At 37.0% G+C, this 24,585-nt stretch overlaps 2 protein-coding genes across 2 annotated transcripts; both read left to right on the top strand.

The window, feature by feature from the left end:
- The first annotated feature begins 378 nt into the window (after nucleotides 1-378).
- On the top strand, nucleotides 379-4,563 carry LOC144566136 (putative serine/threonine-protein kinase At1g01540). The gene is made up of 7 exons (XM_078316038.1): nucleotides 379-1,637; nucleotides 2,284-2,388; nucleotides 2,747-2,869; nucleotides 2,950-3,120; nucleotides 3,218-3,347; nucleotides 3,719-3,928; nucleotides 4,111-4,563. Exons 1-7 carry the CDS (start codon nucleotides 985-987, stop codon nucleotides 4,234-4,236), a joined length of 1,518 nt encoding a protein of 505 aa, XP_078172164.1. The 5' UTR covers nucleotides 379-984; the 3' UTR covers nucleotides 4,237-4,563.
- A 5,538-nt stretch (nucleotides 4,564-10,101) lies between these two features.
- Nucleotides 10,102-11,740, top strand: LOC144566283 (small ribosomal subunit protein eS10z-like). Its single transcript, XM_078316274.1, has 5 exons — nucleotides 10,102-10,180; nucleotides 10,284-10,332; nucleotides 10,796-11,078; nucleotides 11,330-11,465; nucleotides 11,580-11,740. The coding sequence occupies exons 1-5, from the start codon at nucleotides 10,178-10,180 to the stop codon at nucleotides 11,655-11,657; spliced, it is 549 nt and encodes a 182-aa protein (XP_078172400.1). The 5' UTR covers nucleotides 10,102-10,177; the 3' UTR covers nucleotides 11,658-11,740.
- The last annotated feature ends 12,845 nt before the right edge of the window (nucleotides 11,741-24,585 follow it).

Consider the following 24,585-nt stretch of genomic DNA (forward strand, 5'->3'; position numbering starts at 1 on the left):
TGATTAACTTTCATATTTGCCTCGAGCTTTTTGTTTTCTCTATATTGAGATATTAAATAGGATAATAATTGTCGGTACAATATCTGAAATTTACTTCTGGATTTGGTTTTTTCAATCAAAATTTCTTGGACAACAACTTTTTTTATTTCTGTTTGGTGAAAAAAAAAACAATTATATCTCATCTCATGTCCCACAATGGTACCACAAAACCCAAATTTTTCATGCACAGAAATTTGATAAATTAATCAATGAATACTTTGACTGCTTATAATAAGATGAGGATATAATAGTACATGGAATGTTAATGTAGCATCTATAGTGTAACTTGTAAGTAATAGTGCAATTATTATAATAATAAGTCTCTGCAATTCTGTCTCCTGTGTCCTTTCAAAATTGCTGGTGTAAGTGGAAACCTCTTTACTAACTCTCTTTACTGCCTAGTCCCTCCTCTCGCTCTCTCTCTCTGCATCACTGTTTCATCCTCTTTGATAGCTCCTGCCTTTCTCTCTCTGGTGAGAAAAATCCACGCACCTCTCTCTCTCTCACTCTCACTCTCAGTCTGTTTTTTTTCTTGTTGTTTTATGAAATCAACCTTCTTCCTCCAGCTAAATTCTCTTGAAAGATCGCACCCTTTCTTTTCAATTTTTGTTAATTAGGGAAAGCAAGTAGACATAAAGATCGCACTTTAGGTGCCTCTCTCTCTCTCTCTCTCTCTCTCTCTCAAGTTCGCTCTCCTTTGGCCACTTCAGCTGCTTGTATCCAAAGTTTCAAACTTTTTTACATTTTTCTCCTTATTGGAATGATGACCTAATACATTTGCTAGCAAGAAATCTAATTTCACCAAACCCCAGCAAATTAAACCGCGAAAATTCCTCTACAACCTCTAGAAACTTTCCACCTTTACCTCACACTTTTTCTCCACCAGATCCAGGCAAACAAAACCAAACAAAACAAAACCAATTGAATCCAATCAAATCCAATAGAATGTCAGATTATGAGCTATCTAAGAGGACAGTAATCTTTGGTTTGCGCCTATGGGTAGTGGTCGGCATCTGCGCCGGCGCGGCATTTGTTCTCCTCTTATTCCTCATCTCACTATGCTATCTCTCATCCTCCCGGCGTCACCCCAACCGAGCTCGCCGCAGTTCCAGGTCCAAAGAAGCACCCGAACTCCACCACTTCCCACGGTATGCTGTTGACCCGAAACCCGCAACCAACCAAGAAGCCCCATTGCCCAAAACCCAACATAATTCACTAAACCAAACCAAGCAACCAACCAACACACCGAATGAAGAAAACCCGATTGTGAATTCGAACTCGAATCAAAGTCAGAACCAGAACCAAGTTCCTTTGCAAAGAATTCATATCGAGACAGGAAAAGAGCATAGAATTAGTTTCCCAGAGAAAAGGAGTGGAGGTGGGTCCAGTTCGCATGGGAGTGGAGAGCATGCAATACCGGCAGTACCTGAAGTGTCGCATTTGGGATGGGGTCACTGGTACACACTCAAGGAGCTTGAGGTGGCTACTGATATGTTCTCAGATGAGAATGTAATTGGCGAAGGAGGCTATGGTATTGTTTATCATGGTATCTTAGAGGATGGGACCCAGGTGGCAGTGAAGAACTTGCTAAATAACAGGTGCGGTATTTGCTACTGTTATCAGAAATTAGATTTATCTTGGGTATAATTGAGATTTGAGAATTTGGACCATTAAACTTCTCAATTTGGTCAGATTACCTAAATAGCTTGTGCCAGTTAACTAGTTCTGGTTTATTGTGATTACTAGTTGAGCCCTCTACCATGAGTTTGTTATTATTTGATGTGATGTATGCTTACTATTATTATTTTATTACTATTGTGTAGTAGAATGAATTTCTAGCACTCCAGCATAATTTATTAGCTGAGTAGCTATCTTTTTACACCACACCCATCAATCTACACAGCCAACTTTAATATATATTTATTTTCACGTAGTCAGGATCCTTTTGTAGTATCGTTTGGTATGAGTGTCTCTGTTATTAAAAAAAATGTTGTCAGGATTGGTATTCTTGATATGGTTTATGGATTATTAGCTCTGAGTTATTTAATTGTTAAATTCTAATGATATGTGTGTAATATCATTTGGTATGAGTGTCTCTGTTATTAAAAAAAATGTTGTCATGATTGGCATTCTTGATACGATTTATGGATTGTTAGGTCTGAGGAGTCTTTTGTTTTCTCATTGGAAATGTTCAAGTTATTTAATTGTTAAATTCTAATGATATGTGTTTTATTTATTTCTCAGAGGACAAGCAGAGAAGGAATTTAAAGTAGAAGTAGAAGCCATCGGCCGAGTTCGGCACAAGAATTTGGTTAGATTACTAGGGTATTGTGCTGAGGGTAATCAAAGGTAAATAGTACATATAGATACTCTTGTTAAATATATATATATATATATATATGTATTTTAGCAGTGCTCCCCATATTTTCTCAACATCCATTTGAATTTGATCGGATGGTTAGTATTAAAGGTGTTGTACGGAGTAATTAGAAGTTGATTTGCATGGTAAAGAAACTTGAAAACACAGTATTTTGTGTGAGGGAACAAACGGTTTCTTATCCAATAGTTCCTCTGCCTGATTGATCGGTTCATATTAACTTTATTAAAGTGAACAAAAAATTAAGGTGGGAGCATCACTATTTATTTATTGGAACTGCAATTGCAAAAGAATGCTGGTACTGAATTGCATGCAAATATTTCATAATAGGATGCTGGTTTACGAGTACGTGGATAATGGTAACTTGGAACAGTGGCTTCACGGCGATGTGGGCCCCGTTAGCCCGCTCACTTGGGATATTAGAATGCGAGTTATTCTTGGGACTGCAAAAGGGTAATTTACAAATTATTGTCATATATTTTTGAAATTCTTTTGATGCTTTAAATCATTTAAATAGAAAAGAACCTATGTAGGTTAATGTACCTACATGAAGGGCTCGAGCCGAAAGTAGTGCACCGGGATGTGAAATCAAGCAATATTCTCTTGGATAGACAGTGGAATTCTAAATTATCGGATTTCGGCCTTGCAAAGCTATTAGGATCCGAAAGAAGCTATGTAACAACCCGTGTGATGGGAACTTTCGGGTATGCTTATAAGTTACCTCCACTTTTAGAATTCTCAATCAGTTGCAGTTTGTGGAGATTTGATTTGAGATTATTTTTATCTATTTTTTTAATGCAGGTATGTGGCTCCAGAGTATGCAGGTACGGGTATGTTGAATGAGACGAGTGATGTGTATAGTTTTGGGATTCTTATTATGGAGATCATATCAGGTCGAGTACCGGTGGATTATAATCGCCCACCAGGAGAGGTTAGAGATATATATATGTTTTTATTTGTATTTAGAGTGTTATCAGATATAAAGTGAAAATAGAGGACTTGCAATACAGTGCTAATATTGTACCTTTGAGTGTTGGTGCTGTAGTGCTCTACCAGTATAATCTTTTCCATTTTTAAATTATTTTTGTCATTTTTGTTTGGTTTTGCAACTAATTGTGTTTCATTTTTGTTTATCTAAATGAACTTCCTTTCGAAATTTACCAATTGCCCCACTGTTGCCACCGGCTAAGAATGAATTTTACTGGTGCATTTTTTTATGGGGTAAAAATGAAATATCTTTTGTAAGTGTACTATTAGAAGCCATCTGAAATTTGTTTTTCTCCTTTTTTTTTTACCTTCTAGGTAAATTTGGTGGAGTGGTTGAAGACGATGGTAAGCAATAGAAACTCGGAGGGGGTTGTAGATCCAAAAATGCCAGAAAAGCCCTCTTCTAGGTCACTTAAGAAAGCGTTGTTAGTTGCTCTCAGATGTGTTGATCCAGATGCAAGAAAAAGGCCCAAAATTGGTCATGTCATTCACATGCTTGAGGTCGACGATTTCCCTTATAGAGAGGTAAATATAACATATGTTTGTCAACTTTGATATTTTTGAATTGTAGGTAAGGTAATCCTGTCTTGCTATAAATCTGGTTGGTCAACAAATTGTGCTCCCATTCATTATGTGTTTTTTTTTATTTCTTTTTTATAACTAAGAATTAATGTTCTTTATTTTGCATTTATTTATGTCACCCATAGGACCGTCGACCCGGTAAAGGTCCCAGTCAAGGAAAAATACCAGAGAAATCCATGAATGAGCCTGAGGACAGCAGTGGTACTGAGTGTAGTACGCCAATTGATGGGCCCTCGAGATGGAGAAAATGAGGCAACGCAAAAAAAAAAAAAATATGACTTGAATTCCTGGGCTAAATATACATGTCAAGAATTCAGAGAAATCCCGAGATTTTATCGTTATAAATATTAACACCTTTTGCTACAAGGTGTACATGCCGTGCAATGGTTTAGTTGTTCTATGTAAATGCTGTTCTATGTGAAAATTAGAGAATTTTTTGTTGTTGTATTCCTTGATTAAATTCATGGTTATTGTAGAGAGATTCTGTATGATAAACATCTACCAGTTTTTGTTTTGCGTGAGTGAATGTTATGTTTAAAATTAGCAAGGGAAGATCTCTCTTGTACCTGTTCCTTTAATTAATTTTTATCTGATACTTTATTATTATGCAGGACTTTGGGAGAATACACATGACTGCAGTTAGGTGTATAATACAGTTAGTGGTACTGTGGTGCTTGATTAAAAAATACTGGTAGGATTTGTGGAGATTGTATTTGAAAAGATTTGAATAAAAATATGTAGCAATGCACGACTGGTTTGTTGTTTTCTTTTAATTTAAGATGCTCTGCACATGCTAGCGTTTACCTCAACTGAAGTCTTTCGCCTTTTTTCATAGTTCTCAAAATAAAAAAAAGGTGGATAAATTGCGCAATGGTGCCTAAAAAATTATCTATTTGCAGCCTTCCAGGAAGAAGAAATGATTCAAACAAATTTTTATGTTCTATTGTTATTTCGGGTATGTTTGGACAAGGAAGAATAACTCAATTTTAAAAAATAGTATCATCTTTTTAATTTGTTTACAATCGAAACGCTCTAACATTTTCAAGGAAGAGCACTGAATGGTAAATTGAGCTATCTTGAAATTAACACCGTTTTGAATGGGTAAATTGTTAATCCAGTTAATTAATGAATAAAAGTAAAGAAATAATTTATATTTAATGTACATAATAACGAGAGGTATATAGATCTCAAATTAAAGATAGTCATGTAAATTTTCTTATAAAAAAATATACAATTTAATACTAGTATTAAAGGTTATTTTTCTACCCTTTAAGAATCAGTATCTGTAATTTTGGATGTATGTGCATAAAAATAAATGATTGGAGAATTACTTCGAATTATACAATCTAAACAATATTGACAATATCCAAAAAAACACTGACTTAACACTCTTAATTACAATATCTTTTAAATTGCATTCTTTCTTGCACCATTTTAGCATACTAACAAGTTACATTAATCTTGTTCTACTTTGTAACTATCCAAATGTCAAAGATAGATCACAATTCTAGCCAACTTTATGGTACGAATCCAATTCGCTACCAAATCTAATGTCATTTGGTGCTACTGGGTCGATGAGACACGGTCCGGTCGGTCCCCGCTTATTAGCCTTTCTTATTTGTTAGGTTGTGTTTGGGAGCAAATATGAACTTATTACAGCAGAATTCTTTTACTTATAGCAACCTTACCAAATGGCTAATTTTAGAAACACGTTTCCATTGTTCACTGTTTTCACCGAAATACACAATAGAAACAAACAATGGGAACATATTCAATGAATTTGCTATTATGACCTCTTAAAAAAAAATGGAATAAGAGGTTTTAGATGAAATTATTGGAATTTCAAATACTTAGTGTTCAAAGGAGAAGGGGAAGAAAAAAAAGGTCATGAAAACATTTCCAGGATCGGGCATCAGTTCTTTGACCAAAAAAAAAAAAATGAAAATTCTCTTAAAGCTTATCTGCCTTCCTTTCTCCCACCTAAAAGTTTGCTATCTTTTTCTAACCAAATAAATCTAACAAGGTATCGCACAGAAAGATTTTTTTTTTCTCTCCAATTTTTGGCAGTAGAAATCTGCTGATCTGCACTTTATTTTATTTTTTATTTTTCTCTTTTATGGTTGAAGTTCAATCAACCAACAAAGAATTGTGTTTTCCCGGAAAAGGGGGCGTTTAGATAGGCATCGGATGCGCACATTTAAATTTACGGGATGGGTTTTCAAATAAATCGTCCATATGAAATCTAAATCGGATCAAATGGCTCTGATCAAGCATCGGACCAAAAACCGAATTCAGTCCGATGTATCTATCGGACACTCCTCAGTTGCGGCCATTTTTATTAATATCCCTAAAAAAAATAGAAATTTTAAAAATAACCCTGTCCCTCATTTTTTTTTAAAAATGCCCTGACCGCCTGGGCCCAGGGCGGCCCAAAAACCATGTGAGGCGCCAGCCCCTGGGGCGGCCCATAAGCCAAGTGAGGCGCCACACAGCCGGGCGCCCCATATTTAATATGATTTAAACCCTTCGTTTTCTGCCTCTGTCACTTCCCGATTTGATAATTTCGCTCGAGGCGAGAAACTGAGTGAATAGGTATGTTTTTTAATTATAATAATTAGTCATTATTGTTGATAATTAGTCATTACTGTAGTTAATTTTGACTGTTGTAATTACTGTAGCGTACCGTACATTTACTGTAGCGCACTGTACATTTACTGTATCTGACTGTTGTAATTACTGTATCGTACTGTAGCAAAATTGTAATTTTTTTAATTTTTTTTTTAATTATTTTTCAGTTAGTCATTTATTACTGTACCCATTATTATGTCATGTAATACTTGTAAATTTTTTTTTAAAATGTAGTTTGTTAAAGAAGAGATGTTAGTTGCACTGTATGTCGGCGGCAAACTAGAAAGGGATGAAGATGGCGTGCATTACACGAAAGAAGTCGCATTTGGCTTCGAGATTAATGAAAATACCACATTTGAGGAACTGAAGCAGCTAATATACGAAAAGACATCTGTAAACCCCAACAGGTATGAAATAGAATTGGCTACACGGATTGACAACTCACGCGGGGGGGGGGGGGGGGGTAGACCTTACTTTGTTAAGTTTCCAATAACAGATGCCAATTTGTGGAGAGTTGTGTATACTCAATTTGTAGCTTGTGGGGTCCCGGTAATGGACATATATTCGAAGAGGGTTCCCCGAACGAGGGCCGGACCTTCAGGTTATGACAATTCGGGTTATGACAACCAGGGGTACCACCAGCACTCCCCTTATGACAACCAAGGGTACCACCAGCACTCCCCTTATGACCACCAGGAGTACCAGCAGCAATCCCCTTATGACAACCAGGGATATCACCAGCAGTCCCCTTATGACAGCCAGAGGTACCACAGCCCCGGTTATGACAACCAGGGGTACCACAACTCCCCAGAAAATACTGAAGAGTTGCCACCACCACCCAGACAGACACTCATAATCCCTAGATTTCCAACTATGCCAGAGTCAGGACCGGTACGCGTTAATCGAAATGATATTGATATTGATGTTGATGCTATTGATGCCATACCAGAAAGGGAAATGGAAACGGGGGACGAATACCAAGGGGTTTGGGAAGCTGATGACTTATCAGATGGTGATGCAAATGTACCAGGTTTATCCAGGGCAGAAAAATTCCCAATTACAGGTCGGGGAAGTAAGCATCCGTTCGCCACATTCAACGACACCACAGCTTTCGAAGAGGCAGACATTAGTTTCTTCGGTCCTCGTGTTGAATACAATAAAGAACTTGCCGCAGGGCAAGTTTATACCAACATAGACGAACTTGTAAAGAAAATAAATGAGACTCATGTTCACGGCAACTGGGAATGTATAATACACAAAAGGGACCGAACAAGGTTAGTTGTGCTGTGTAAAACTCACCCGCGGTGCGAGTTCCGCCTTTTTGCAACCCCTGCGGGTTCAGGGGAAGCATGGATGATTAAGAAGTGTGAACCACCTCATACATGCAAGTCTGCGTCCACAAGGACAGACCATGCGCAGCTGACGACATCACTAATTGCCGATGCAATTGAGGAGGACATTAAGTTGGATCCATCGATGAGCATCAAGGCGGTGGCTATGACCGTCAGACACAAATACAAATATGTAATCCCAAAATACAACAGGCTGTGGAGAGGTCGTGAACTTGCTATCTGCAGGATATTCGGTAGTTGGAAGGATTCGTATGGCTATCTGGCACCATTGCTCCAGGCCATGGCAAGTACAAATGTCGGCACCGTATATGAGCGATGGCATGGCCCTTTTTTTGATAAAGATGGAGTACTAATAGAGGGAGCTCAACAATTCAAGGGCATAACATGGGCTTTCGGTGCTTGTATCCAGGCTGTGCCATACATCAGACCCGTTATCAGCATTGATGCATGCTTCATGTCTGGCCGTTACGAGGGGAGGCTACTGATAGCATGCGCATATGATGCTGAGAACCAGCTGTTGCCTTTGGCGTTTGCAATTGTTCATAAAGAGGACGGCGAGAACTGGGAATTCTTTATGCAGTTTTTAAGAAGACGGGTGATTGGGGAAGGGAAGTTTTTCTGCGTGATATCAGACCAGCACAAAGGAATAAAATATGTTTTTGATCGTGAAGATTACGGTTGGTCAACACGTACTGGCCAGTGTGTGCACAGGTTGTGTATGCAACACGTTGCGGAGAACCTTTCCAAGGCAACCGGGGACGACGAGTGGGTTCAACAAACATTTAGATGGAATTGCAGAAAGAAAAAGCCGAGAAGGGTGGTAGAGATGACTAGCAGTTTTGCAAAGGTACATGTTTATATTACACAACCCCCCCCCCCCTTCTCCGAGCCAATCATCTAGTTGCCAAGCCTCTACAAGTAATGCCGCACCTGCAGCTCATACCAGTACAACTAGTCGTTTGTTAGGTTTATTGAGACGTCGTGGTAGGGGCAGATAAACTTGCTATTTTGCTTGTGTGAACTTTTTTGTTTATTGTAATATATTTCTGACTGTAGCATTTTTACTATGGGACTGCTGTATTACATTGGCGCGCATTATGTTGAATTTTTTAATGGTGCAGAATTTTAATAAAAACAGCGATTTTCAAACCATCTTAATAAATAGTAAAAAAATTCCAAAAAATGTAAAATTTGGTCTCCAAGCATATTTTATAATAGATTGAACATCTAACGGTTTAGATTTGTTGTTTGATACACACTAAAATATAACCCCGGAAGCACCTCTGCCGAAATGCTTCCGGTAGCCATACACATAATATTTTATTTTTTGACATACATATACACATACACATATACATAAACCCTAAACTTTTTTCACAAAATTATTCAAATCAAAATACTAAGATTTCTCTAAAAAAAAAAAAAAAAAAAACACACACACACATGAGGCGCCCTGGGGGCTGGCGCCTCACTTGTGCTATGGGCCGCCCCATGGGGAATTTTGGGCCGCCCTGGGCCCAGGCGGTCAGGACATTTTTAAAAAAAAATGGGGAACAGGGGCATTTTTAAAATTTTGATTTTTTTTAGGGATATTAATAAAAATGGCCGCCTCAGTTGTGTTATCCAGTTATATATCCTGATCTCATGATTCCATCTCTTTGTTGGCATATGCATACAGTGATTGAACACATAAAATTACAATTGGCTGATAATTGACGCTTCTGAATTAGAAGCTGAATGGAGGAGCTCAAGATTTAGTTTTGTGGTTAATTAATAATAGGTGCTTGGCATTATTTTCTGTACCTATCATACACCAAAGACGACAGTTTCATTATCTTTTTCTTTATATCTATATCAACAATTCATTTGAACGACAAGTCATGAATGAGACATCACAAAACAAACCTAACTATCAATCATATCTCAATTGTGAAATTACAAATACTTACAAATACTCGTGAATGTTTGATGGAGACTTAAAATTAATATTACAGCTATATAAAAGGCCCAAATTAAACATACTACATATTAATTAAACCCAAGACTGTAAATAATTCTACAGGCCCAAAATAGGATCACTATCTTAAGCCCAGATATTCCTTGTATATAGCTGATTCTCCAATTGTTCGACCTCGAGGATTTTGTAAGAGTGCCTCCATCTTCCCAAGAGAACTCGCGGCGCATCTCCGAACCTCTTCTCTCCTCTTTCACCATGGTAAACCTCTGGGCTTCTCTGATTCTCTTGATTTTTTTCCGTTTTAACCATCGATTTTCGTCTAATTGTTTTTTTTTTCTTTTATCTAATTTCTCTATTTCAGATCATTTCCAAGAAGAACCGGCAATTGATTTGCAAGTACCTCTTCAACGGTACTTGTCTCACTTTTGTCGATTTTTATTAATATCTAGTCTAATAAGGTGTCTCTCATTAGTCGAGATTTACTGATGTTGTAAATAGGCGTTATAATTCAATCACAGGCCTGATTTTGCTTCGTCTGTCGTTATTGTCTTCTCATCTGTTAGACGTGTTGATGATATTTTCCTTTTAATGTTTATAGAACAAGAGGAAGAAGGCTAGGAATAAAGCGAACAGTATTGCCATAAAAACACACAAAGTGAAATTGCATAAATTGTAATTTGGTTACAAGATATAAAATTCTTTACGAGAACAAAACCTTTCAGAAGTGCGGTGCCATGTGATTGTTGTCTGTTGAGTTCTCAGATGGTTGGTGCATGAGATATTTTATAATCAATGTAACCAAGTCAGTATCATGTGAGTATTACATGCTCATGTAGATTGTTTTATATTTAATATTATTGATTATCTTTGTAGAGGGGGTACTCTATGCAAAAAAAGATTACAATCTGGCGAAGCATCCCCAAGTTGATGTGTCAAATCTAGAGGTGATCAAGCTGATGCAGAGCTTCAAGTCCAAGGAGTACGTCAGAGAAACGTTTGCATGGCAATACTACTACTGGTACCTCACCAATGACGGCATTGAGTTCCTTCGTACCTACCTGAACCTCCCGTCTGAGATTGTTCCGGCAACTCTCAAGAAGTCTGCCAAGCCACCATCCCGCCCCTTTGGCTCTGGCCAAACTGGTGACCGCCCAAGGTACTATATAACTGGAATATATTATTTATAGATCCTTAATTATGCTCTTTGTGATGGAAATGATGGAAAATATTTCCTGTACCTTCTGAAATTAGATGCACATTTTATATATTCAAGTGGTGTGATGGGAGGGATATGCATGCTATGTGAGAATTGAGCATTACTGTTCTTTTGACTGTTCCTTTTTGCTAATACTATGGGGATAGATCTTAGTTATAAATTTTGATTGTGATGTGTTATATCTTGTGCAGAGGCCCACGCTTTGAGGGAGATAGGCCCAGGTTTGGTGATAGGGAAGGTTACCGTGGTGCCCCACGTGGTGGGCCACCTGGTGAGTTTGGCAGTGAGAAGGGCGGTGCTCCTCCGGAGTTCCAGCCTTCTTTCAGGGTAAGTTCAATAATTCCAAGTATTTAGTTGAATATTTCCATTTGCAATTATTATATTGTATTTCTTTGCTGTAATATTGACCATGTTTCATGATGGGGTTGGTTAATTGTGTAGGGGTCTGGTGGTAGACCCGGCTTTGGCCGTGGCGGAGGCGGTTTTGGCGGTGGTCCTGGTGCTTCTTCCATGGAGTAGATTTTAGAGTGCCTTTGTGATATTTTTATTCAAACTTTCTGTTTTTCCATGGAGTAGATTTTAGAGTGCCTACAATGTGATATTAAGGTGTTGTTCTGCAAGGGTCTCCTTAAGACTAAAGGAGTCTCCTTTAGCTTTCTTAGCCGCTTAATCTTGCCGAACACCGGTTCCATAGCTCGGATTAAGATAATCTCGTCTCCTTTTGTCCGGATCTTAATCTCCTGCCCCTTCCTTAAGGCACCTCCCCCCTTTCTTTAGCTTCCTTTAGCTATCTTAATCATTTGCCCCTTCCTTTAGCTTACCGAACAATCTCTCCTTAGCGCGGATTATTATTTAATCCATCATGTTGCCGAAAGGGTTTAGGGTTTTAGAGTTTAGAGTTTTGTTTTTTAACATAAATAAAAAAAAAGTTACAAGTTGATATTTTTTAATTGTTCACTTCATGTAATATTACAAATTATAATTATGATTCTGTCAAATATAAACAGCTTATATTTATGAAGTAATTCTCCCAATTAAATAGAAAATTCTAAAATCAGTTTTGTAAATTGAAAAAAAAAATCCATGTAACATAAGAGGACATCAATTACCATCATAGCGGCGTAGCAGTTTAAGAACCCAAATAAAATTGAAACGTCGAAGCCAAGTCGGTATTTGCAATTCCATACGCAAGCCGTTGGAGATGCTCGCACTTTTATTTTATACCTTAATTTTTAAGTTCCGAAAACACTATAATTTTAATATTATTTTTAATAAATTGTTTAGTTTCAAATTATGATGTATAGATACGGTTCAAAAATCTTTCCCATTTCACTGTTTATTTAGGAATTAACAAAATTATTAGAGTGAGTCTATGGTACTATGCATATTACGATTTGGCACTGTGCTATGGCTCTATATTCGAGTTTTCAAATCCTAATAGTCGATCTGAACCGTTCATCTTGTTCTCCATATTAATATGTATTTGGAGACCAAATTTTATATTTTTTTAAATTTTTTTACTATTTTTTTAGATATTTAGAAAATCACTTGATCTGAAAATTCTGGACCATCCAAAAACAGTGATTTTCAATAAATTTCAAAAAATAGTAAAAAAATTTCAAAAAATGTAAAATTTGGTCTCCAAACACATATTAATATGGAGAACAAGATGAACGGTTCGGATCGACCGTTAAGATTTGAAAACTCGAATATAGAGCCGTAGCACGGTGCCAAATCGTAATATGCATAGTACCATAGACTCACTCAAATTATTATATTTCGAAAAGACGTATTGTACTGTTTTATGCGTGTCGCATGAGTACCATCGAAATCCCTGTGCAAACGAGAACTTCATTATTCTTAACACGAGACAAATTTTTGTTCTAAAAACCTAATGTATTTCTCGTTCATGCTTGTGTTATTCTGTGGAATGGTATCTGTTTTGTTCTGCATGGCAGCATGGGGCATAAATTGTAGGAAGGGATAATACGAGGAAAAGATAAAAATCCAGACTTGTGCCCTTTTTTATTACTAAACAAAGGATTTTTATGAATTACTCGACTATTTTAGACAACAGCTGTCCATTAAAGTCCTACCTATCTTAAATTATAGAATATTTTATAAATTACTCGACCATTTTAGGTCCATTTCTGTCAATCCGAGTCGAGCAAGTCTCCTTGAGAGTATTGCTTGTGAAAATATTCAATTTTTGTGGTCTTTGTATCAATAGTAAATTCCTGCTGGCCTCAAGTTCGATCTCGGCACCTTGCTCGCCAGCTTGCTTCAGATGCCTTTTAGTTCTAACAATATCAAAATGAGAAGGGTTTCAATATCTCATGCCTACGGGCTTGTGTGCCAAAAAAAAAAAATTGTACTCGGATTGTTTTTTACAAAATTAATGGTTTAGTAGCCTTTAATATTTTGCAAATATCTTTGAATTGTCAAACTATCAAATAGCGGAATCGTCAATTTAGCAGTGCCTTGTTTCATGCAGAAATGAAATATATTTTTTTAAAAACATAAATATCTACTAGTTATCGCGTAGTTAAATATGCAGAAACAATTTTAAATATTTATATGGATTAATTCAATAAATTTGAAAATTTGTGAGCATCTAATAATTTTCTTATAGAAAAGCATGTCATTAAATAATTGATTAATAAGCATTATAGTTGAATCCCAATATTTATATTTATTTCTATTTGCAATGTAGGTTGACGGGCCGCATATAGATGCAGCAGATGCTCTTTTGGAGCAATTTGCTTTGGTGGAGTTACAAATTAAAAAAACAACAACAACAACATATATTTAATACAAAATATTAAACTACTAAGAATTTTGGAGCAGAAATGTTCCCATTAAATATAGACCGTAATTCAGCTCTTAATCACCTGTTTAGATGTTCCTGGGGCAAATTTCCAATGAAGTATTTAGGACTTCCATTACATTATAAAAAACTACAAATTTCTGATTGGTCTTTCCTAGTTGATAAGGTAGAAAGTAGACTACAATTATGGAAAAACACTATGCTATCTATAGGTGGTAGATTTACATTGTTAAATTCAATACTTACTGCTAGTCCACTTTATGCTATTTCGATGTATAAGATACCTCTCACTGTTATTAAAATGATAGACAAAATTAGGCGAAGGTTTTTGTGGCAAGGTAACTCTAGGAAAAAAAAATACATCCTTTTAGACTGGTATACATCTAGGTTAGCCAAAAATTTTGGAGAATTAGGCATACTAGACCTTAGACAAATGAACATTTCCCTTATGCTTAAATGGTGGTGAAAACTTAAAAATAATGAATATGTTGGCCTTTGGAAAACACTTATTATAAACAAATACATGAGTAATCATTCACATTTTCTTTCTCCATTCTGGTTTACTATGAACAAAATTAGTCATATTGGGGATATGAGTTCTACTTATACTCCTGGTATACAAACTCAAGTTAGGTTCTGGTTAGATCAGTGGTACCAAAATTGTTCCCTTTCTATTAAATATTATTCCTTGTTCTCTAAATGCACTAATAAAACAGTAATGTTAGCTGATGTCATCCACACTCAAGGACAAGTCTTGAAATTTAGAGTAGAATTGTTAGGTGTAGATTATAGAGAATGGTTAGAATTACTTGCTATTGTTAGCTCTACTTCATTCACTTTGCCGCATGACAAGATAGGTTGGAGATGGAAAAATTCAGGGAAGTTCTCAACTCACTCTATTTACACTATTCTGAATTTTGGTGGGTACCAACCAACTCATGCTATGATTTGGTAGCATTTACCAGTTCCTCCTAAAATAAGAATATTCATGTGGTTAGTGATACACAATCTCATTCTGACCAAAAATAACCTTTCTAAAAAAGGCTGGATAGGTAACACCCAATGTCACATTTGTGGTCAACATGAAACAGTAGATCATTTGTTCCTAATGTGTAACTTAGCTCAACAGGTTTGGTTTTGGTTAGGGAAAAGTCAAGAGGTAATGCATCTTTGGCATAATTGGGATAGTTTGGTTTAGTTTGCTTACTCTCTTAAAAATGAAGATCGAACATGTTTTCTAATTGTTCTAAGTGCTGTCACTTGGACACTTTGAAAAAATCAAAATGACATGTGCTTTAATAACGCTCAAGTTAAAACAGCTAGAACTTTGATTGTTACGATAAAATCTCTGTTGTTCGTACAATAATCTTTTACGTCTATTTGACTAATTTGCAAAAACATACAATTATTGAATTTTACGATTTCTTCTATTTTGAGAATATGTAGGTCCAAGAAGAGTAAGAACTGCTGTATAATATGTTTGGACTGAAGAAATCACGAAGACTTTTATCAAGAATACTAATTGTAAAATCAAAAGCTTGGTAAAGTATGTATGAGGTTGATTAAATTGAGATAAAACGTTATGAACGTTTTCAAAACGTTGGTAACGTTTTATAATGATCAGAAGCTTCAAAAGAATCAAGTTATAACGTTATAACGTTATACAACCGTTGTGACGTTTTACAAACGTTATAACGGTTCACAAACGTTGTAACGTTTAACAGATACAGAACAACTGAAGAACTGCTGTTCAGTAGAAACTATAAACGTTGTAACGTTTATAAATCGTTATAACGTTTTTGAAACGTTGTAACGGTTATAAAACGTTATGTAACGTTTTACTAAGCTATCAGAGAATTAAAACCCTAAATCGCATTTGAATAAAACGTTGGTAACATTTATAAAACGTTGGTAACGTTTTATGTCAAACAGCTCATTTTTGAGCTGCCACTATAAATAGACTGAAGGGATCACTTTAAAAATATCTCAGCCGACCCTAATTAATTCAAAAGTGATTTTCTGAGAGCTTAGCCTACTCCATTGTTGTGAGAGCTTAAAACTTCAAAATCCCTCAAGCAACCTCAAACCTACTTCACTAATCTTGTTATAGATTAGGTTAGAGTGATCTATTGAGTGTTTCTCTTGTGTTCCTAGACAATCGAGACCTTGTTCTCATCTCTTTGAGTTGGCCGTTTGACTTCCCGCTTGGTGTGTAAGGGCTCAACGGTTCACAAGTTGTAATCCTTTCGTATTGGGTAATAGGAAGGCGCACCTCACAAGGTTGCGAAGCCCCGGAGACGTAGGCCTTTGTTTTGCCGAACTCCGTTATCACCCCGCGTGTCAAATTTCTCTAAACTCATCTCTTTACTTTCAATTGCAATTTAATTTTAGTTTTTGAGCAATTAGAGGTGCCCCTAAGTGTAACAAAGTGGTATCAGAGCAAGTTACTCGAATTAAGACACACTTAATTGGAGATTAGATCAACTTGACAAATGGCACCCTATAGATCCGTGAAAGAACCCCTAATTTTTGGTACTACTACCAAAAATTTCATGCATTGGAAGAAAACCATGATTAATTACTTGAATATCCTTGAGGTATGGTATGTGTTTGAAAAAGGGTATACACCAACATACTCAAGTGTAGCTACCGAGGGTTCAACCGATGCCAAAATTGAGACCGTCGATTCCAAACAAACCAAGAAAGACAATGACCTAGCAACCAATGCCATATTCAATTTGGTTAGTGAATCAGTATCCTCACTCTTTGGTAGTGCATCAAGCGCGAAAGAAATGTGGGATGCTCTTGTAAACCGGTATGAAGGCAACACCCAAATCAAACGAACCAAAATAACCGGTTTAGAAGCAAAATTTGAAACCTTTAAGGTTGAAGATGGTGAAAGCATTGAGGATATGTATAATAGACTTATGCATATCCAAAATGAGTTTACCGAATTGGGAGAACCACTTTCTAACAATAAACTTGTAGGAAAGCTATTGAGGGTGATGCTCATGAGGGATAAATGGTCCGGGTTGGTAAGTGCTCTAGAGGCAATCCAAGGCACGCATGACACATTCACGCCGGATGACCTCTATGCACACTTTAGGAGCTTCGAAGAAAAACTTCGACAATCCGGTGATTTGAAGCAAAGCTCGAAATCTAAAACCGTAGCTTTCCCGGCACAAAACCGTAGCTTTCCGAGCTCCTCAAACACCCATCTCTCAAATGATCAATTTATCAACAAAATTGATCATGAAACATCCAAGGATGCCCTTCTCTTATCTAAGATGTTCCAAGGGATGCTTGATTTTGAAAGAAAATACAACAAGGAACGAGAAGAGAAGAGCAAGAGGGTAGTATGTTTTGCATGCCATAGAGAGGGTCATACCATCCAAACATGCTTCAAACTATTTCCTCAATTGAAGAATACGGATGGTGAAAAACAACAAGACCGAAAGCCAAGGCAAAAGTACGACGGGTACAGAAAGAAGAAGGCCAAAGCTATGCAAGCTTTGTTTTCGGATAGCGAGACGGATAAATCCGATGCGGAATCGGAGAATGAAGAGGAGATCAATCTTGCATTGATGGCAAGTGTAGATGAAGGTCCCTCAAGAATTGACATGGACTCAATTATAGCAAGCAAGAACATCACCGATGAGATAACCATCAACTTTCTCATGGAGCTTGTTAAATCAAGGAATGCCAAGGAGGAAGAGGATGGAGTCAACACCTCAACAAATTTCGCTAGTGAGGTACACTCAACACTTAGTCTTGATGGTTATGAGACCGAACTTGAATGTATAAATGAAGGTGGTGAAGAATATAGTGGTGAAATTGATATTGAAAATTGCATAATCACAAATGAGACCAACAATGACTTGTGTACCAATAGGTTAGACACCAATGATGCAAGCACTTTCAAAAATGAAATTCTAATGCACGATGATAATGAATCTAGGTTGAAATCACTCCTTGATGAGTCCAATAGAACCTTGGTTGAGAAGGAAGGTATTATCCAAAAATTAATTGCTAAAAATGACATGTTAGAACTTGAAAATAAAAAGTTAAAAGCACCACACTTAGGTGAAATAGGCATTTTAAAAGTTAAAGTTCAAACCTTAGAAACCGAAATTCGGGCATTGAGATCTCCTAGTGAATTATCAAAAGTCACTAGTCTAGATCCCTATTATGTGAGCAAGTTGATACATGATCAATCCTATTATAAAAATGATAGAGTTGGTCTTGGATTTGAGAAGGGTAAATCCTCACTTAAATCTAATCACATGCAAGGCCCTAAAAAAAAATGGGAACATTCTCAAACTTCAAGTATTCCGAATGCCAAACTAAAGTTTAATTGTGAACAATATTCAACTTATCAATTTTTCACTAAAAAAGGTTTAACTCCTTTGAACAAGGGGTCATCAAAATTGAAGTTTTCTCATGCCTTAAATGCTAAACAGGATCAAAAGTCACCAAATTATGCATTTAGGTACAAGTACAATAAAAGAAATTCTAAGAACAAAAATGTTTTTAAAAATAGTGATAGGAACACTTTTAATCCAAAAGAGTCAAACAAAACCTATTTTAAAGGACCCGATAGATGGTTTTATGAATTCAAAAATAAAATTGCTTTACAAAACCAAACTCAAAGAAATGGTTTAGCTAGAGATGTTCCCCAACATCACAATAGAATTGATTCTAACAAAACCAAGAGTGTTGCATTTAAAGTTGCAAATGGGTCACAAGGTAGTAATAAGAGTAGTTTGCATAAAGTGAAGTACCAATACATTCTCAAACAAGGTTCTACTACTCAAAAGCAATCAACTACAATATGCAACTATTGTTGCAAACTTGGTCACACTTCCTTAGAATGTAGATTTAGGAATGTAAACAACAAACATAATGTTGTTTGGGTTCCTAAAGCTATACTAGCTTAGGTTCACACTTAATCTCCCCTAAAAGTATTATAATTGCCAAACATAAAGGGGGAGATTAAAGAACAAGGTATATGTTAGTTACTAACTCAATAATAACTAATATATAGTTTGTAGGTGTGTTTGATTTCATCTCAAAAGGAAAGTGCTTGGATCATTGATAGTGGATGCTCACACCATATGACCGGTGACAAGTCTAATTTTAAATTCTTAGAACCATATGATGGAGGTACGGTTACCTTTGGTAATAATCAAAGAAAGAGCTCTATTATTGGTATAGGCTCAATTGGTAACCAACACTTGACCATATCTAATGTATATCTTGTTGATGGATTGGATTACAACTTACTTAGTGTAAGTAAGCTATGTGATTCGGGATATTATACCAAATTTGATTCTAATGCTTGTCACATAGTTAGGTCCTCGGACGATGCTCTAATTTATTCGGGTAAACGAAAGAAAAATGTTTATTACTTGTATTTTACTCACTTTGATTCCGGTGAAACATGTCTAAGCGCCATATCTAATGGATCATGGTTATGGCATCGTAGATTAGGTCATGTTTCAATTGATACCATTAGGAAGTTAGTGAAATTAGACCTTGTGCGTGGTTTACCAATACATAAATTAGAACTTGAAGGATTATGTGAGGCATGTGTTCAAGGTAAACAAACCAAAAGTAGCTTTAAATCCAAGGATATGGTTTCAACCGATCAACCTTTGCAATTACTACATATGGACCTATTTGGACCAATAAGTGTACCAAGTTTAGCAAAGAAGAAGTATGCATATGTAATTGTAGATGACTATAGTCGCTTTACTTGGGTTTTGTTCTTACAACACAAGCATGAAGCAATTAGCAACTTCATTGAATTTTGCAAACATGTTGAAAATGAAAAGGGGTAAAAAATCATTAGGATTAGAAGCGACCATGGGGGGGAATTTGAAAATGCAAAATTTGATCAACTTTGCTCTAAAAGGGGATATAAACATGATTATTCGGCTCCTCGCACACCTCAACAAAATGGGGTAGTTGAAAGGAAGAACCGAACCTTAGTTGAGCTTGCCCGAACCATGCTAAATGAATACTCCTTACCCAAACACTTGTGGGCCGAGGCGGTAAATACGGCATGCTACGTGGTAAATCGCGTAAGTATAAGGACCATATTGAATAAAACACCATATGAGCTATGGAAAGGGTACAAGCCTAAGATATCTCATTTTAGAGTATTTGGTTCAAAATGTTTTGTTCTTGATGAATTTTCCAAAGTAACCAAATTTGATTCTAAATCAATTGAGGGAATGTTTGTAGGATACTCAAATTCAAGTAAAGCCTATAGAATTTACATTCCATCTCAAAGAATCGTAATTGAATCCGTGCACGTTAAATTTGATGAAAATGCTAATCAAAATGTCGAGAAAGGTATTGAAATTGTAGGTGTTGAAGTGCCAATTCTTGATCAAGATGATGTTGAGACAAGAACCGACACCATTGAGAATCAACCCGAGCAAACTCAACCCGAAATGGATACAACCAACAATATTGAGACGGATCAAATAATCGAAGATACAACCAATAAGGAGATGGATCCAATAGTTGAAGGAATGCAAACCGAAGAGATACAACCTCCAAGAATTGAGTACCAAATCCCTCAAGACCTAAGGGAAGTACCATCTCATCCTCTTTCTAATGTTATTGGTGATCCTAGGGAAAGAGTGAAAACAAGATCCAAATTAAATCAAATGATAGGTCATTGTGCATTTGTATCTCATATCGAACCTAAAAATTTCAAAGATGCAAATGTAGACCCAAATTGGATTTGTGCCATGCAAGATGAACTTGCTCAATTTGAAAGGAACAAAGTTTGGGAACTTGTACCTAAGCCAAATGATAGAATGATTATTGGAACTAAATGGGTCTTTAGAAATAAAAAGGATGAAGATGGAAATGTAATTCGCAACAAAGCTAGGTTGGTAGCTCAAGGGTACAAACAACAAGAGGGCATTGACTTTGAAGAAACCTTTGCACCCGTAGCTCGTCTTGAATCCATTAGAATGCTTTTAGCATATGCCTCAAACAAGAATTTCAAATTATTTCAAATGGATGTTAAAAGTGCATTCTTGAATGGATTCATAGATGAGGAGGTGTATGTTAATTAATCTCAAGGCTTTGTTAATTCAACATTTCCTAATCATGTGTATAGACTCACCAAAGCACTCTATGGACTCAAACAAGCCCCTAGGGCATGGTATAGTAGATTAAGTTCCTTTCTAATTGATAATGAATTCACAAGAGGCAAAAATAATACAACTCTTTTCACTAAGAAAAGAGATGGATCACTCTTGGTGGTGCAAATTTATGTAGATGACATAATTTTTGGTTCACCTAATGCGGCACTGGCCGAGGAATTTTCTTCTCTTATGAGTAGTGAATTCGAGATGAGCATGATGGGTGAGTTGAATTTCTTCTTGGGACTTCAAATCAAGCAACTCATGGACGGCACCTTTGTGAGCCAAACCAAGTATGCGAAGGAATTGATCAAGAAATTTGGGATGACCGAAAGCAATACAAGCAAAACTCCAATAGCTACGAATGCAAATCTTGACTCGGATCCGAATGGCACATCGATGGACATCACTCAATACCGAGCCATGATAGGTAGTCTACTCTATTTAACTGCTAGTAGACCCGATATAATGTTTGTTGTATGTCTATGTGCTAGGTATCAAGCAAATCCCAAAGAATTGCACTTGAAAGCCGTTAAAAGAATTCTTAAATATGTCAAGGGTAGTTTAAATTTGGGATTATGGTATGGCAAACAATCGGATTTAGACTTGATAGGATATGCCGATGCCGATTTTGTCGGAGATCGTGTGGATAGAAAAAGCACAAGTGGTACATGCCAATTTCTTGGTGGTTCACTTGTATCTTGGTCAAGTCGGAAACAAACCTCGGTTGCCCTTTCCACAACGGAAGCCGAGTATGTAGCGGCCGGTAGTTGTTGCACACAAATTCTTTAGATGATTCAATCCCTAAATGATTATGAAATTCGCTTCCGCAACGTACCAATTATGTGTGACAATACTAGTGCCATTATGATATCCAAAAATCCGGTCCTTCATTCTAGAACCAAGCACATAGAGATAAGGCATCATTTTATTAGGGATCATATAGAAAAAGGTGAAATTGAACTCATACATATCGACACCAAAGAACAAATTGCCGATATATTCACAAAACCCCTAAATACTCAACAACACAATGAATTGAGATTTAAATTAGGCATGCTTGTACTTAGAGAATAAACATATTCATAACTTATTTCAAAATAATCATTTATAATCAAAATAGTTCATTTAAAGAGTATTCTACAGAAATGAAACATTATAACGTTTTTGAAAACGTTGGTGACGTTTTGTGAAACTTCAAAAGTCCGAAAGCACCATAAAAATGTTACATAACGTTTCTGAAAACGTTGTAACGATTGTACTTCCAATACTTAGCCAAAATTCTGAGATAAACTACACCATAAACGTTGTAACGTTTTGGAAAACGTTGGTAACGTTTTGGAAAACGTTGGTAACGTTTTGGAAAACGTTGGTAACGTTTTATGAAACTTTAAAAGTCCGAAAGGTGCAACAAAACGTTACACAAACGTTTCAAAAACGTTCCAACGTTTGAGAAACGTCACAACGTTTTTAGAAACGTTGCAACGTTTGTCTGACAAGGGGCTAACATTGTAAAAGTTTCATTCAAAACGTTGGTAACGTTTGTAAAGCGTTATAACGGTTACCTGACAAGGGACCAAAATTGCAAAAATTACATATGAAAACGTTGTAACACTTTGCAAACGTTGGTAACGTTTTGTGAGACTTCAAAAGTCCGAAAGCTTCACAAAAACGTTGGATAAACGTTACAAAAACGTCATAACGTTTTAGGTAAAAACAATGTATTTTTAACAAATGTTGGTAACGGTTTATAAACGTTGGTAACGTTTTATAGCGAAAAGGGGTTATATTGGCTTCAGACCCGTCCCTTCCTCTTACATTTTCTCCTCCTTCTTCATTTCTTCTTCTTCCTCTACTCTGCCGTTCTCTCTCTCTCTACCCATTCCGGCCATCTTACTCCACCAAATCAAGAAATTTTTCTTGATTTCTCTTCTCCTCTCTTCTCTCTACTCTATTCTCTTCTCCAAATCTCATTTCTCTCTCTCTATCTCTCTCTCTCCAAAACCCTAGCCTAAACCCTAGACGCAAATCCGGCGATCCGACCGTTGGATTAACGATCCGGCTTCACCACTGCACTTCTAGGGTTCTCCTTTTCTCGGTTTAGCGCTTCACTTCTCAATCGGTAAAATTTCTCTCTAAACCTAATCTAATGGCTCCAAAGAAAGATGCGGTGGCTAAGGGTAGTAAGAAAAGACGTGTGGACTCGGAGGGTGGTCAAGGAAGTGGGGGGAATCTAGAACCAAATTGGACCATTCACCGGTCAAATAGATACCTATTCCGGGATATTGTTGCCTATGAGAACTATGTGGGTTCTTTCATGAATAGGAAAATAACCGAATGCTACCGGTTTGACAAATCCGTAGTCACCTTCTCCCAACCCGAGGATGACAAGTTAATTGATTATGTGAAGCATTGGGGTTTGGAACCTATTGTGACTTGTTTTGAACCCTACACTCAACTTCTTACCCGCACGTTCTATGCAAACATCAAAACTAGTGATGAACCCTTCACGATCACCTCTTGGGTTGGCGGGAAAGAAATCGTGCTTTCTCTGAATAATGTGGCTCAATGGCTTGGGGTTGAGAATGACGGGGAGGAAACCTACCCCTTGAGGAGTTGGCCTCTTTATGCCGATGGAACCTCAAATGATTATAAGAAATGGTTTGACCGAAACTACATATCCGAGTCTTCAATCTATGTTTCTCACCTTCCGTCTCTACATCGGTTGCTTTTTCTCTTCATCAACAACATCCTCATGCCCAAAGCCACAATCAAAGCCAATCTTGAATGGGGACCCATGTACTTTCTTCGTTACCTCATTTAATTGGATGAAAAAAGGATCAACATACCCTACTTCTTTCTTCGTCACATTAATGGTGCATTTTCAACCACGAACCACTCTCTGCCTTATGCCCATCTCATTCATAAAATCATCCGCCTCAACAGTATCCAATTACCTGAAGATGCAGAAGTATCCTTCCCGACCAGTTTGGTTGACCACTTGACAAGAATCGGGTGGGTCCATGGTCATTCAGAATCCGGTCTGAGGCGCTATGAACCCGATGCAAGAGCCATCAACCAATGGATAAACCATCCGGAGGCCTTACCCAATCAATATTGGGATCCGGAAGAAGAAGTGGCCCCGGCTCAATCTCAACCTCAACAACCACAATACATGCCACAAGCGGGTGCGTTTGTTCCTCCACAGGGCCAAGAAGCACAAATGTTGTGGTTGTGCCAACAAATGCATGCTCAACGCCTTGAGATTCAACAAAATCATCAAGCAACGCTAAAGAGGTTCGATAATCTGGACAAGGGACAAATGAAGATAAGGAAACAACTGAGAGCACATGCTCGAGCTCTCAATACGCTTGATGAAGCACAATCCAGTCTCTCGAATCGCTTTATCAGGCAATATGGTCCCTCGGGAAGCCCGGCACGAGCACGTGAGAATCTA

The sequence above is a fragment of the Carex rostrata genome, chromosome 15 (genome assembly GCF_964058835.1).
Source record: "Carex rostrata chromosome 15, lpCarRost1.2, whole genome shotgun sequence".
Classification (NCBI taxonomy): domain Eukaryota; kingdom Viridiplantae; phylum Streptophyta; class Magnoliopsida; order Poales; family Cyperaceae; genus Carex; species Carex rostrata.

Coding starts and splice junctions, on each gene's coding strand:
- LOC144566136 (XM_078316038.1), top strand. CDS start 985: ATGTCAGATTATGAGCTATCTAAGAGGACAGTAATCTTTGGTTTGCGC. Junction 2,389..2,746: donor TGTGCTGAGGGTAATCAAAG/GTAAATAGTACA, acceptor ATTTCATAATAG/GATGCTGGTTTACGAGTACG. Junction 3,348..3,718: donor ATAATCGCCCACCAGGAGAG/GTTAGAGATATA, acceptor TTTACCTTCTAG/GTAAATTTGGTGGAGTGGTT.
- LOC144566283 (XM_078316274.1), top strand. Junction 11,079..11,329: donor CAAACTGGTGACCGCCCAAG/GTACTATATAAC, acceptor TATCTTGTGCAG/AGGCCCACGCTTTGAGGGAG. Junction 11,466..11,579: donor AGTTCCAGCCTTCTTTCAGG/GTAAGTTCAATA, acceptor TTAATTGTGTAG/GGGTCTGGTGGTAGACCCGG.